Source organism: Heterodontus francisci, chromosome 5 (genome assembly GCF_036365525.1).
Source record: "Heterodontus francisci isolate sHetFra1 chromosome 5, sHetFra1.hap1, whole genome shotgun sequence".
Lineage (NCBI taxonomy): Eukaryota > Metazoa > Chordata > Chondrichthyes > Heterodontiformes > Heterodontidae > Heterodontus > Heterodontus francisci.
In genome coordinates this window covers 198,447,788-198,463,535 of record NC_090375.1, presented here as the reverse complement: position 1 = coordinate 198,463,535, position 15,748 = coordinate 198,447,788, and the positions used below count along the sequence as shown (strand labels likewise).

Below are 15,748 nucleotides of genomic sequence, written 5' to 3'. Positions count from 1 at the left end.
CAATTAGCCCTTTCTCATTACATAATACTAAACCTGAAATAGCATGATCCCTAGTTAGTTCTTCAACATGCTGCTCCAGAAACCCATCTCATATACTGTTGCAACCGAGGCAGGAGCAATGCACTGTCAATTCAGTCCCATTATGCCACAGGTCGCAGCATATTATTAAAGTTTTCCCACCTAACTGGAAAACAGCCAAATTAAACCCTTTATTAACCCCCAGAATAAAATACACCAAACCAGGTATCTTTAGACAACAACAAATTAGCTATTTATTAAAAAAACTAAATCTTAAACATTTGTCAGGCAAGCCCCCCACCTGCCAAGACTGAGGCACACATTATTTCACCACATGAACATTAAAACTTAAAATTGCAAGCCCCTAACTGGAAAGACATTTGCCTGGTAACAGACATTGTTGGAACAAGGGACAAAGGACCATGCCATGACTCATTCAACCAACAATGGGCTTTTGATTACCAGATGTTGAAGATGGGGTGGGGGTGCGAGTTAGCATTCCAGGTTGACTGCTAAAATAGCAAAATCTACAAACACAGAAGTAGTCAGACCAGTTTCAGTCACATGACTAGCTGATTGTTGTAATTAGAACTTCCAACAGAGTATTTGAAAAAAAAAGCTCCTGGTTTGAGAAGACCTCTCTCCTGTCTGTTCTCATCTCGTTTCTCACCAGCTTTGGAATCCATTGAAAATACGTGAACCTCAAAGAGAAAAAAGTCTCCTACGTGAACAAGGTTTAAGAAGAACACTGGGCCCCGACGGACGGCAAGACTACCTACAATCAAGTGAGCTCGAAGCACAGTAAACAGGAAACTCTTCTGATATTGCCTCAAACCCCTCTCTGCTATATTTTCTCTCCTCTTTTCTGTCCCTATTTGTATGTATATATCGCGTGTGCATGCTAGTGTGGGTGCATCATTTAATAAATTTCATTCTTCTTTGAAGCTGAGAAAACCTGGTATGCTGGTTTTTTTGCCTTATAATTGGAAAGCTGTGAACAAGGATTCACAAAAGGAGGAGCTCAAAACACAGTGTGGTTAAAAATAAAACCCTGTTACAATAAGACCAGGTAAAGACAGCAAAAGACCCCTAGACACCTTTCTCACCTGGTCATAACCCACTATTAAGATAAGCCTATGTCTAAAGACCTTATAACTTCTTACTTAACCTAAGCCTCCCCATGCACACATACATTCAAAACTAACAATGGTTAACTTTTTTAAAAAGTAGTGTTTCTTAGGAATATAATAAGTAACTGGGTTGTAAGTCCTGGTAAGTTACGTTCCCGGTTGATGAGGTGTCCCAGAGTAGAGTACTCAGATGCCATTTGAAGTGTCCAGGCGAATTTGACGACAGTTTTTAATTGATCGGCATTCAAAGTATTTCAGCTGCAGCAGGCGTCACACAGTCCTTTCAATGAGATGCACAGCAATAAGTCTACTTGGATTTTAAAATCGGTAGTCTTTTGGTCAAAACTTTACTGAGAATTCCAGCAAACTCAAATAGGCAATAGAGAGAGTCACTTCTGTAACAAGCCTCTTAGAGTTTCAAAGTAAAACGGAACCAACTACCTCCAACAATGGAAATTGTTCTTTTTCAGGAGTTTATTCCTCCTTAGGCAAACACAGTCTGAGTTCAATGTAGATTTTCTCTGCTGAGAAATAGACGGCTTCTTTTCAGTGTCCAGCATGCTTCATTTGTCTCCAGTTTAAACTGGTTTTAACTGGATTTTGCACACAGTTAAAAGTTACAGTACACCATGTGACCTCTCCCTCTGTGGGCTAGGAAATGGATGCAGCTGGCACACTGTGCCCTCTTAGTTTTTAAAGGCACACTGTTTTTAAACAGAGTCTTAAAGGTGCACTGTTTTAAACAGGAAAAAAAAACACACTTCCATGACGACACACACTAGGAATTCATCCTCCACAACAATAACAACCACTACACAACATTGATGATGCCCTCCTTCCTCCCCTGCTCTTTCATGCACCCGATAACCGCCACCCTGTCCTCCCCTCCTCCTCCATGCTCTTGATGCCATCCCCTGAGAAGAATCACCCTTGCTGGTGCCAAGTCTGGAGCCAAACATCCATTTCAATGTTAGCCTTCCTTGTGCTGATGAGCTCAAGACATGAAACCACTGACTTCAGACACAATTACACAAAGCCGACTGGTGTACCCCACGTTTAAACGAACGTGGCACAGGGAATACTGCTCACAGCTAACTTAATCTGGCAGGTAGGACTTAATTAGAACTAAGTGTCAAGTAATGAGTATTCATGGGATGGAAATGAATGCAAAGCTGTCATCCGGGGAGCGGGAAACCCTTGGACTGTCGCAAACACGCCGCTGACTTAATTGAGATCAAATAATCTCGCTGTCGGAAATCCAAGAAAACAAGTGATGCCTAATTAAATCACCCCGCACGCCACCAAAGTCGCTCTAGCAGTGCCTATAAAATTCCTCCCTTTGTGTCCTCCTCACTACTTGCTTTCCTACCTATCTTTGGAATCCTGGAATTCAAAGCTTGTCATAGTACAAACACCCCTAGCTGGATATTGAAAGTGATCTAATTCACCAGATATGATTTAATTGCAGATTGTCTCCCCATATCTGGTTGTCTGGTGGAATACAACCTGATCTTTCACGTAATGTTGACTTCGAAGGGCCAATTTTATGAAATAGTATTCCCTTCTTGGAACCTCACCTGTCAGGAGTGCATATCCATTCTGTAGTGAGGCATCCGAATTTTTCCCACTCAATTACTTAAGTTGTGGTGAAACCAATGCCCTGAACCCTGACATTGGCACCCAGGTGGGCAGGATGTTTTTATTCTTGCATGGAATGTGGGCGTTGCTGGCAGACCAACATTTGTTGCCCATCCCTAATTGCCCTTGAACTGAGTGGCTTGCTAGGCAATTACAGAGCACAGTTATTGCTGTGGGTCTGGAGTCACACGCAGACCAGACTAGATAAGGACGGCAGAAAATGGCATTAGTGAACCAGATGGGTTTTTATGATAATTGATGATAGTTTCATGGCACCATTACCGAGACTAGCTTTCAATTCAAAATTTTTTATTAATTAATTAATTTATTTGTTTAATTTCCACCAACTGCCGTGGTGGGATTTGAACCTATGTCCCCAGGGCATTAGCCTGGGCCACTCAATTAATAGTTCAGTGACATAACCACTACATCACCATCTTCCCTATATACTTCACAGCAGGAGCAGGGACTGGTACAGTCCCATTTTCTCATAAGATTTCCTTACACTGTTCTGTACATGTTCTAGTGGATGACCTCTTTACACTATTTTTGTTTATGTTGTGTGCCCTCATGGCTGGAGTTGAGGTGAATTTCAGGGTAGATAGATGTACCTGCCTTTCTTTGCCATCTTCGACCAGGCAATATTTGAATTATTTGTATCTGAGCTGACGTATAACTGAATTGTAAGACACTTAGGTGATTGAGAACTTTGTGCGACATCCAACACTACTACAATAATGTGTAGGTAACATGCTAAATGTTGCCAACACTGAGATTTCCCAAGTGGAATGGGAATCAGATCAACTTCATTTTATCAGGAAAAGCATAAATTGTAGCTGAGATTTGATCTTCTAGATGCAGCTGTGTAAATGCATGAGTTTAGACATTAAAAACCCAGAAGAACCTTTTCAAATATTTTAACAATATAAAGATTCTTGATCATTTCTTTCTGCAGTTTTATATTGACAAATATTACAATACAGAAGAAATATAACATTTTATATATAGCCTTTATAGACTCTTGTTGTTTATACCTCGCACTAATAACCTATGTAAATTATCACCCTAAAATGGGCTTTATGTCGCTCTCAATGAAAAGTCCCAGTCAACCTTTTCTATTACACAGAATAGAACATGATAAAATGAATGTGAAAGAATTGGAAAGATATGAACTATTTTTGAATGTGGTTTATAAAAGCTCTCATCAGATTTGGTCTTAAGTGGGCTCCATTGTATTTAATAATTCACGCATACTTGGTTATTTTTTCATAATGTTTGCAAGTTTTGATTTCATTCCATTAACTTGAACAAACCATTCCTTCTTGGCTTAGATCTTCAGATAGAGTTAGATGTGCACTGCCTAAGTGCAAAAGGCAAGTGTTTATAGTATAAGGAATTGCAAGATGGTAATTATGTGACTGCTACAAAGACATGTGATTCGTTATTACTTTGTAAATATTATTTTATTTTCTATGCATTGTGACTATTTATACTCAATGCTTTACTTTAAAACTCAAAAACAAAAACTCTGGGGTATTACAGGAGATGTAAAGTATTCACCTAATGATTCCTTTAGTGTCTCCCAAAGTGTTTTCAGGATTGCTCCAGTGATCTTTGTTGCATAATGACATTCATGTAGGAGATGGCATTTTGGACCAGTGTACAGATGGTGCTCAAGTAAGAAAAATTAGTGCCGTCTGAACAAAAAGGTGTAAAGAAGAAAGAAAGCGCTTATGTTTATATAGCACCTGCCATGCCCTCAGGAGATCCTGTAGTATTTTGCTGCCAATGAATTACCTTGGAAGTGTAGTCACTGATGTAATATAGGAAACAAAGCAGCCAATTTGCACACAGCTCAGTCAATGACTTCAAAAGGAAATTGAATGGCCGCTTGAAGGAATTAGACTTGCAGGCCCACGGGGATTGAGCAAGGGAGTGGGACTGACTGGATAGCTCTGTGGAGAGTGACAGGGACTTAATGGACCAAATAGCCTCCTGTGCCTTAAATGATTGTGAGCACAGACCCACCAACAGCAATGTAATACATGACTAGTTAGTCTGTTTTGGTGATGTTGACCAGATCATTGGGAAGTCCCTGCTTTTTTTCAGAATAGTGCCACATGAATGTTGACCAAGCATCAGGTTAACATCTGTTTCAAAAGACAGCACCTTTTGGGACTCCCTCGGTACTGAACTGTTCGGATGTGTCCTCTCACATAGCTGTTAACAGATGGGTTAAGTTTTTTTTTGATGCATATATTGTTATGAAAGTGCTTCCATTTTAAAATATTTTTTGAGGACTCATGTTTAAAAATTGTGGAAATGGATTCATTTGAAAGACGGAAGAGATTCCATAGATGCTGGACTTGGTTTTTTTTTAAAAGATCACTGGAAGTACTTGAGATTTTGTTTAAAAACAAACCTTTACTGGATGTCACGTGTCTTAAGCTAAGTAAACAGCAGGAGCCTTGGTGACTAGGAGAGTTATTTACAGAGAAGTGACATGTCAAAATTTATGGTGGTCAAGAGTTGGTTTCATTTTGGATATTATTTTGAGTCAGTTGGGGTCAGCCTGCTACGAGAGAAGCCACCAGCTCATTCCTTTACAATCTCTTGAGAAACCCTGAGAATCCAGTGTGTGGACTGGAGAAACTGATGCTACATTTCTCCTGAAAAGCTTGCCAGACTAATCCTCGACGTTGCCTGAAGAGAACTGCTCCAAAAAAGATCCCAGTGACAGCTGTCTATGAGTATTGTCATGGTCCTGTAGTTTTTTTTTTTCTCCAGGGAATATGTGGTTTGTCTTTAAGGCTTGCAAAGGATCAGTACTGCTTTAAGAACCAGCAAGCCTCAGGAGTTATAGAAAATGCATTTTTGGATGCCGTTGGATATAGCCATTCGGAGACTGTGATTCAAAGGGTGCATTCTCATTACCTTGGATACAGCCACTTGAACTGAGCATCATGCGATACATTTGTTTCAATTCAATTTTGAACTGGCTTTTTAGTTGGTGACAGTTTGTTCTAACAGGGAATACAGAAAGACAGCTGGTGTTAGCACCTTAAAAAAGAGCTCTCAGCCATTGATACTGAAGGTAGAGAATTTAGTCTGTTTAGTTATTATTATCTCTCAAAATTCTAAAAATAGTCACGCCAAAATGGAGATCTCTGATAATTTAAACTGAAGGAAGGGAAGTTAGACTGTGATAATCTGTTATCCTTCAAAAACTCTAAAGTCAGTTTCATTTATTTAAAAAGTGTTTGCAAGTCGTTAATTATTGAAATTCGCTGAAGGAAGGAAAGCATCACTTACTGCGGAATTAGACTATGGACTGTTCTACTGTGGAAGAACCTTTTTTCCCCATCAGACCGCTATGAGGACTTCAAGCAACATTGGACTGTAAATTTGCAAGGACTATAATTTTTTCTATTTTAAATGTTGTTTATATTTTCATAGTGTTTAAGAATTTAGTTTTTCTAATTAAACAGTTAATTTTTTGATTTAAAGACACCTGGTTTGGTTAGCCTCATTCAGGGGTTAATAGATGGTACAATTTGGCTGGGTCTTTCTTTAATTTGGAAAGCTTAACATGATATGTTAGGTGATCTGTGGAGGGACGGGATTGAATTAACAGTGTGTTTCTCCCACCACAATCAGAACCGTATATTTTGATTGGGGGGCTTTGACTGGAGTGGTATCTGGATGCCAGACTAAAAGGAGAACATCGCATATTTTGTCCTTTTTTCCTTCAAGAATTAACAAGTATTTGGCCAAAGTATTTTTTTTCTTGTCTTTTTATAAAGAGGTCTCTACAAAGAAAACTTTTTTTTTAACTTGTGCATGTGAGAGAGTGTTGGGTTAATTTAGAAGGGAACTTTCATATTTCAACCTGTGTGTTAATGCTTTGCATCTTTATTGAATAGGTTTTATAATAAATTAATAATTTTGTTGTTTAGTAAAGAACCTTGGTTGTTGGATTTTATTCTGAAATAAAAATAGAGTATATAATTCATCATATCGGTAACTGGGTAAAACATTTAAATATATGTTGTGACCCATGGAGAAGTGGAACTAGAGAAAGACAGTGCACGCCTCCTGCCTTGGTTGTAACAATATATATGTATCAATTTGAAGAATATTATCCATGAAAGTACTCCTCTAGTCATAGAATCATACAGCACAGAAGGAGGCCATTTGGCCATTCGAGTCTGCGTCAGCACTTTCGAAGCAGAAACCAGTTAGTACCACTTGCCTTGCTCTTTCCCCATAGCCCTGCTGTCATGCAGGCCCCCACCTGCCAAGAATGCGATACATTAATTTCGCCACATGAACATTAATTTTTAAACTGTTACTGGAGTAAAGAAAGAATTTGTTTTTAAAAAAAAACACCAGACCCTTGACTGAAATACATTTGCATAGTAACAGATAGTACTTGGAAAGGACAAAGGGGCCACTCCCTGCTCCAATTTAATCCACAATGAACTTTTGATTACCAGACGTTGAAGGTGGAGAAGCTAGCATTCCCGGTTAACTGCTAAATTGGCCGAATACACAGACCAGTTTAATCACATGACTAATTGGCTGTTGGAGTTTTTTGAATTTGAACTTGCCACAGAGTTTTAAAACTCAGAAAGCTGTTTGCTCCTGGACTTGAAAAGACCACTCGTGGCTGGCTTGCCGCCACCTCTCTGCTGTCTGCTCTCATCGTTCCTACCAGCTTCAGAAACCATTGAAGACATATGAACCCCAAGAGAGAAAAGTCTCCTACAGTGAACAAGGTTTAAGAATAATACTGGACCCCAACGAAAAGCAAGATTTACCTACAAGCAAGGACTACAGCGAGCTCGAAGCACAGTAACAAAAACCTCTCTTCAAAAATTGCCTCAAATCTCTCTTTTTTCTTCTCTTTTCAGTCTCTTTTTGCTTGTGCGTATCGCGTATGCATGCTAGCGTGGGGCGTGGCATGTATCTGTAGGCATTAACCGAATTAAAATTTGTTTAAGTTTTAATAAATTTCACTTTTCTTTAAATCTAAAAATGCCTGTTTGTGCTCATTTCTTTGCCTTATAATTGGAAAGCAGTGGATATGGATTCACCAAGGGGGAGCTTCAAACACAGTGTGTTTAAAAAACAAAACCCTGTTACAGTATGACCAGCTGAAGGTTAAAGGGGACCACGAGACACCTTTCTCAGCTGGTCGTAACACCTGCAATTATTTTTTCATGCAAGTATTTATTTTGAAAGCTATTATTGAATTCATGTCCACCACCCTATCAGGCAGTGCATTCCAATTCCTAACCATCCATTGCATAAAAAAGGTTTTTCCTCATGTTGCCACATTTTGCCAATCACCTTAAACCTGTGTCCTCTGCTAATCAACTCTTCACCAGTTTCTGTTTGTTTACTCTGTCTAAACCCTTCGTGATATTGAGCACCTCTATCAAATCTCCTCTTAGCCTTCCCTGCTCTAAGGAGAACATAGGAAATAGGAACAGGTGTAGGCCATTCGGCCCCTTGAGGCTGCTTTGGCATTCAAGGCTGATCTTCTACCTCAACACCATTTTCCTGCACTATCCCCATATCCCTTGATGCCTCAAATCTATCAATCTCAGCCTTGAACATACTCAATGACTGAGCCTCCACAGTCCTCTGGGGTAGAGAATTCCAAATGTTCACCACCCTCTGAGTGAAGAAATTCCTCCTCATTTCAGTCCCAAACGCTTCTTATTCTGAGACTGTATTCTGAGACTAGATCCCCCAGCCAGGGGGATCTACTTTCTGCATCAACATTTTAGAGCCCTGTAAGAATTTTATATGCTTCAGTGAGATCATCTCTCATTCTTCGAAATAGAATACAGGCCCAGTTTCCTCAATCTCTCCTCATAGGACAATCCAACCATCCCAGGGATCAGTCTGGTGAACCTTCGTTGCACTCCCTCTTTGGCAAATATATTCTTCCTTAGATAAGGAGACCAAACCTGTGCACAATACTGTCGGTGTGGTCTCATCAAGGCTCTATACAATTGCAGCAAGACTTCTTTACTCCTGCACTCAAATCCTCTTGCAATAAAGGCCAACATACTGTTACGTCAATGTGTTTTGTTGAATGTTAATTTTCTTTGATCAACTGATTAGAGATCTGAATTTGTATTTTTAAAAGAAATTTAAAAAGAACATTTAAAAAAAAAAGGATGACTTCTGGCAGCTTAAGATGATCATCTAGTTTGCAACACTGTATCCTACATTGCAAAGGACTGTGAGGAGGGAGACAAAATGGCTGCATTTCCCAGAAAGAACCGAGACCCACGAAGTTTAAAGGAACTACCTGTTCATTCAGCAAGCAGAGAAATACTGCTAACTGCTATGTTTGAATGACTGTCATGTGACAACCCCTTCCCCATCTGTGGTTTTAAGCTGTTTTTTTTTTCTCTGCAGCAAAGGAGAAGCAACTGGACTCTGACATGAGCAGACCCTAAGTGGGGGTCCCTCTCTCCCTCTCTCTCTCCATTCCAGCTTGAAAGCTTTCAAATCCTGCTTGTTGACCTTAGCATACTTCGGCTACAATCAGAAACCCCGTTGGAGGAAATCATCCGCATCTCTATCTCCAAGTGACTCACCAAACCAGTCATCTACCTCTTGAAACTAAAAGCCTCAGGACCACTGAATTCAGCTAGAGGCCAGCCGAATCATCAATCTGCACAGACTGTATATCTTTTTTTAATGGACTGTAACTCAACCAATCTACTGTTCCCTGCTCTGTAACCTATTTTTGTGTGTGAGTGAAAGTTGGCGTGTTGTATATTATTTTATTAGTTTGGTTTAAGTACAATAAAGTTATCCTCTTTGTTAACTCAAGAAAACCTGTCCGATTGGTTCTTGTTATGATCACAGCAAGTAAGTAATCAAACACCTACTGAATTGGCCAGTACATCCATTTTAAGAAAGAATTAAACCTGTTGTGGTCAAACAGGGAGAGCGAAAAGAGGGAAGCCCTTTGATGCTTCCTCACTTGACCGTAACAATACCATTTGTCTTCCTAATTGCTTGCTGCACCTGCATGTTGGCTTTCAATTACTTATGAACAAGGACACCCAGGTCCCTTTGGACATCAACACTTCCCAACCTCTCACCATTTCTGTTTTTTTTCCTACAAAAGTGGATAACTTCACATTTTTCCACATTATATTCCATCTGCCATGTTCTTGCCCACTCACTTAACCTGTCTAAATCACCTTGAAGCCTCATTGCATCCTCCACACAACTCACAATTCCACCTAGTTTTGTGTCATCAGCAAATTTGGGAATGTTACATTTGGTCTCCACATCCAAATCATTGATATAGTTTGTGACTTGCTGGGGCCCAAGCATAGATCCTTGCATTGATCACAACTGCCAACCTAAGAATGACCCATTTATTCCTACTCTCTGTTTTTTGTCCGTTAACCAATTCTCAATCCCATGTGCTCGAATTTTGCTTACTAACCTCCTGTGTGGAACCTTATGGAAAGCCTTCTGAAAATCAAAATACCCCACTTCCACTGGATCCCTCGAATCTGTTCTGCTAGTTACATCCTCAAAAAACTCGAGCAGGTTTGTCAAACATGATTTCCCTTTCATAAATCCATATTAATTCTGCCCAATCTTACCATTATTTTCTAAGTGTCCAGTTATCACATCCTTTATAAAAGATTCCGGCATTTTCCCTACTACTGATGTCAGGCTAATAGGTCTGTAGTTCACTGTTTTCTCTCTCCCTCTTTTCTTAATTACTTGAGGTTACATTTGCTACCTTCCAATCTGCAGGAACCACTCCAGAATCTGTACAATTTTGGAAGATGATCACCAATGCATCCACTATCTCTGCAGCCACCTCTTTCAACACTGGGATGTAGATCATCAGATCAAGGGGATTTATAAGCTTTCAGTCCCATTAATTTCTCCAGTACTGCCATTTTACTAATCCTAATTTCTTTCAGTTCCTCATTCTTGCTAGTTCCTTTATTCTCCAGTATTTCTGGGAGGATTTTTTGTATCTTCCTCCATGAAGACAGACGCAAAGACACAGCCCCAGCTTCTCCAGTCTCTCTACATAACTGTAATCCCTCATCCCTGCAACCATTATAGGAAATCTTTCTGTACTCTCATCAAAGGCTACATGACCTACCTAAAGTATCATTTCTAGAAATGGACACAATGCTCCATCTGGGGCCGAACCAGTGTTTTATATAGGCTGAGCATAGCTTCCTGGCTTTTGTATTCTGTGCCTCTATTTAGAAAGACCAAGGTCCCATTTGCTTTATAACTGCTTTGTTAAATTGTCCTGTCACCTTCGAAGATTTGTGCACAAACACCATCTTGCACCTTTTCCCACGGTGGAACTGGAAGTTGGTGGCACTTACTCTCCCTTTTTACTGGTTCCCATGCAATTATTATTTAAAATTAAAGTTCCAGCGGCGGGCACGGGAGACGTGTGCAATTATGTGGCGGGAAGCATTTTTCATTGGTGGAACCCACCATCATTCTGCTAAGCACCATTTACAGCAGGGCTATAAATCAGTCTTCATTGCAATCATGGAGGATCATCACCTTTGCCAATTTTCTTCAGGAGGCAGAGATTTCAAGGTTCTTTCCCTTAAATGTCTAACTTCTTACCCAATCTTACCCATGTTTACACCTCTCCCACAGCATCACCACCTCCCTTTGATTCTGTCGTTATCTTTCCATCATCACCACCACCACCACCCTCTGCCCTCCCTAGCTTCCTTCCACCAGGCACCCACGGCCCCAACCTCTCAAAATCACTATCACCACCACCCCAGCCTCCCTCTGTTGCTGGTCCTGAGCACGGAGCCACATGACAGTATTGCCCTTCCTTGCGCCAAAGAATTCAAGAAAGAAAACCACTGACCTCAGACACAACTATAAAAAGCTGACTGGTGCACACCACCTTTAAATGAATGTGAACTGGGTGCCAAGAGATTCCTGTGCACCGCTGACTGAATCTGGCAGGTAGTACTAAATTTCAATTCATTATAAGGTAATGAGTATTCATGGTATGCAAATGTATGAAAAGTTGGAACCCACCACATGACAGCCTGATGTCTGACCTGCCACAAACACGCCACTGAATTAATTTCTAAAATTGAACCCACTGTCGGAAAATCGAAATATCACGTCCCGCCTAATTAAGTCACCCTTCCCGCCACAAATTCCACTCTTGCATGCCCCATAAAATTCTCTTCGATATGTTGAATGTAATTAAATAGAAGCAGGTTATTTATAACATTACTAACAGCTTAGGATGCATTATACATCCGCATAACAAGTTGATTATAGTAACAAAGTCATGAGTGTCAGCTTGGTTTAGTGGTAACAATCTCGTCTCAGCCATATAAGATGTACTGAAGACATTTAAGGTGCTATGCAAATGCAAATTTGTTTGTTTTCGTCTTTCACATACAAGCTCCAAAACAACAATGGAGCCTCATACGTGTCTATAAATGGTCTTCTATTTTGTATTTTACACGTAAGGTGCTGCTTTGCCTTTGTTTGCATTTGTGAGAAGTGACATCAGGGTACGCTGATCAGTGATAATGGCCAAAGTGTAACAGCACAATGACTTTACCCACATCACTGATGGAGCATTACAAAAAATCTGAATGCCCAAGCAGGAGAAAGTCCTGTTAATGAGATATAATTTTTGTAAAGTGCAGGGAAATAGAGTACCTTGTATTTCCATCTGGGTAAGTGACATTGCTATAGTGCTTTAATTGGAAAGTTCTGATGTCATAAATTATGAGGCCAGTTTTCTTGGTTATTAGAACAGAGAGATAGTGTTACCCATGCGGCACACTCCCAGCCAGCTCAGATTTTAAATCCTGTGTTCTGTTTTTTACTGCCATTGCTATGCGTCTTTTAGGAATGCTGTTGTTTAACTCCCCACTATCCAGCGAATTTCAGCAATTAATGACTTGAAAACACTTCCAATAGAATCAATCTGACTTTAGAGTTTTAGAGGGATAAATGATTATCACAGTCTAACTTCCCTTCCTTCAGTTTAAATGGTTGAGACCTCTTTTTCCAGGTGCTCTCACCACAGCTGTCTGTGTGAGTTCTGTGTCGGTGTTCTGTTCGAACATACTGTCTTCTACTAAAAAGCCAGTTCAAAATTAAATTGTAACAAATGTATCACTTAATACTCACTCCCAGTGGCTGTATCTATGGTAACGAGAGTGCACCCATTGAATCACAGTCTTCAAATGGCTGTTTCTAAGGCAACAAAAATGCACCTTCCTGGAACTACTCAGGCTTGCTGGTTCTTAAAGCAATACTGAACCTTTGCAAGCCTTAAAGGCAAACCGCATATTCCCTAGAGAAAAAAAACTACAGGACCATGACACCTCCGCTCCTAGTGGAATGAAACACCATTCCTGAAATGTGTTTCATTACAATGGGTAAAAAAAATACAAATTGAAAAAACGCTAACTTTTTTTTCACGCATTTACAGATATACACATTTCTAAAAAAAAAATGTTTAGACGACAGCAACAAGTTCCACCAGAACATTTCGGCTTTAATTTTTTTTATTTATTTAGAGATACAGCACTGAAACAGGCCCTTCGGCCCACCGAGTCTGTGCCGACCAACAACCACCCATTTATACTAACCCTGCACTAATCCCATATTCCCTACCACCTACCTACACTAGGGGCAATTTACAATGGCCAATTTACCTGTCAACCTGCAAGTCTTTGGCTGTGGGAGGAAACCGGAGCACCCGGCGAAAACCCACGCGGTCACAGGGTGAACTTGCAAACTCCGCACAGGCAGTACCCAGAACTGAATCCAGGTTGCTGGAGCTGTGAGGTTTCAGTTAACCAATTTCAAATGTACAAGCAAAATTTCCAATTGTTTCGTGTTTTCCTTCCAAGTACCCCTATTGTCCATCATCTCAGCCAGGTGAGCTGCACAGCTTGGAGCACTGACAGCTACTGGGTTCACTATTCTGTGATTAGTTTCTCAAGTGTCCCTTAACCTACGTGTCATCACTCGACACTGGAAAACCCTGTCCAATGTAACAGAAGCTGATTTTTTCTTATGCTGGGGTTTCAAAGGAATTTGACAGTATCCTTCCAACACATCGGTCTCTTTCAGACACATTGTGTTGCCCACTCTGTCCATACAGTCCTTTAAATGAGAATTTGGGTAGGAGTCTGCCTTCTTTACCACAGTGACTTTTCTAGAGTCTATGCATGTTTGAGCCATCCCACCAGGTTTAGTCATCAAGACCATCTGCGAATTCCAGCTGTCCTGACTAGGTTCATCTAAGCTGCCCTTCAGCATGCATTGTACCTCTGCTTCCACTTGGGCTTGTCTGTCTGGGCCTAAGCAACAAGGATGTTGTTTTAAAGGAATGGCTCCCCCTACACCCACATCATGTGTGGCTAAGGTTGAATATCCTGGCTTATTCCTACAAACTTTTTGAAACGTGAAAACCCTGGTTAGGACTTCACACTGTTTTGCCTCTAAGTATAAAAGCCTATTGTTTAATTTTCCTAGCCATTCTGCATTTGCTGATTAGATAGTTGGAGGTTCAATCTGAGAATTTCCTCGGCCTACTTCTGCCTCATCCTCACTATCCTTTTCCTTCTCCACAGTCCCAATTACCTGACATACCTGTACTGGCTTATCCTCCTCCCTGCGGTAATATGGTTTGAGAAAATTAAGGTGACCCAACCGGTTCTTCATCTGGCAATCAGGGATGTCAATCAGGTAATCTACCTTATCCACTCTTTTTATCACTCTATATGGGCCACTGAACCATGCTTTCACGGGTTCTCCCTGTGATGGTATCAACACTAATACCTCATCCCCTGGTTTGATGGTCTTCTTGGGCCTCCTTGTCTCAAGAGACAATGGGTAAACGCCAAGAGGTGGTCAGTGGTTTGTGGAGCAGCGCCTGGAGTGGCTACAAAGGCCAATTCTAGAGCGACAGGCTCTTCCACAGGCACTGCAGATAAAATTGGTTGTCGGGGCTGTTACACAGTTGGCTCTCTCCTTGCACCTCTGTCTTTTTTCCTGCCAACTGCTAAGTCTCTTCGACTCGCCTCTCTTTAGTCCCGCCTTTATAGCTGTCCGCCAGCTCTGGCGATCGCTGGCAACTGACTCCCACGACTTGTGGTCAATGTCGCAGAACTTCATGTCGCTTTTGCAGACATCTTTAAAGCGGAGACATGGACGGCTGGTGGGTCTGATAGCAGTGACGAGCTCGCTGTACAGTCCTTGGGGTTCCTGCCATCTTCTATGTGGTTCACAAGACCAAGCCATCTTAAGGGCCACTGGCTCAGTATGGCATATATGCTGGGGATGTTGGCCGCCTCAATGACTTCTGCGTTGGATATATGGTCTTGCTACCTGATGCCAAGGATTCTCTGGAAATAGCGAAGATGGAATGCATTGAGACGTCGCTCTTGGCTGACATACGTTGTCCAGGCCTCGCTGCCGTAGAGCAAGGTACTGAGGACACAGGCTTGAAACACTCGGACTTTTGTGTTCCGTGTCAGAGCGCCATTTTCCCACACCCTCTTGGCCAGTCTGGACATAGCAGCAGACACCTTTCCCATGTGCTTGTTGATTTCTGCATCAAAAGACAGGTTCCTGGTGATAGTTGAGCCTAGGTAGGTGAACTCTTGAACCACTTCCAGAGCATGGTCGCCGATATTGATGGATGGAGCATTTCTGACGTCCTGTCCCATGATGTTCATTTTCTTGAGGCTGATGGTTAGGCCAAATTCGTTGCAGGCAGCCGTAATCCTGTCGATGAGTCTCTGCAGACACTCTTCCGTGTGAAATGTTAATGCAGCATCGTCAACAAAGAGGAGTTCCCTGATGAGGACTTTCCGTACTTTGGTCTTCACTCTTAAGATGGGCAAGGTTGAACAACCTGCCATCTGATCTTGTGT

At 41.1% G+C, this 15,748-nt stretch overlaps 1 protein-coding gene across 8 annotated transcripts in view; it reads left to right on the top strand.

Annotated features, from left to right (window-relative positions):
• The window catches only part of bbs9 (Bardet-Biedl syndrome 9), a 689,521-nt gene that overhangs the window by 394,467 nt on the left and 279,306 nt on the right, over positions 1-15,748 (top strand). Inside the window, exon 21 of one of the 8 annotated variants that reach the window (XM_068032604.1) lies at positions 9,222-9,572. The exons of the other annotated variants lie outside the window; for them this stretch is intronic. Coding sequence (XP_067888705.1) covers positions 9,222-9,262 — 41 coding nt within the window. The 3' untranslated portion in view covers positions 9,263-9,572. Of the gene's footprint in view, positions 1-9,221; positions 9,573-15,748 lie in introns of those variants that run through there. 8 annotated transcript variants of the gene reach the window in all.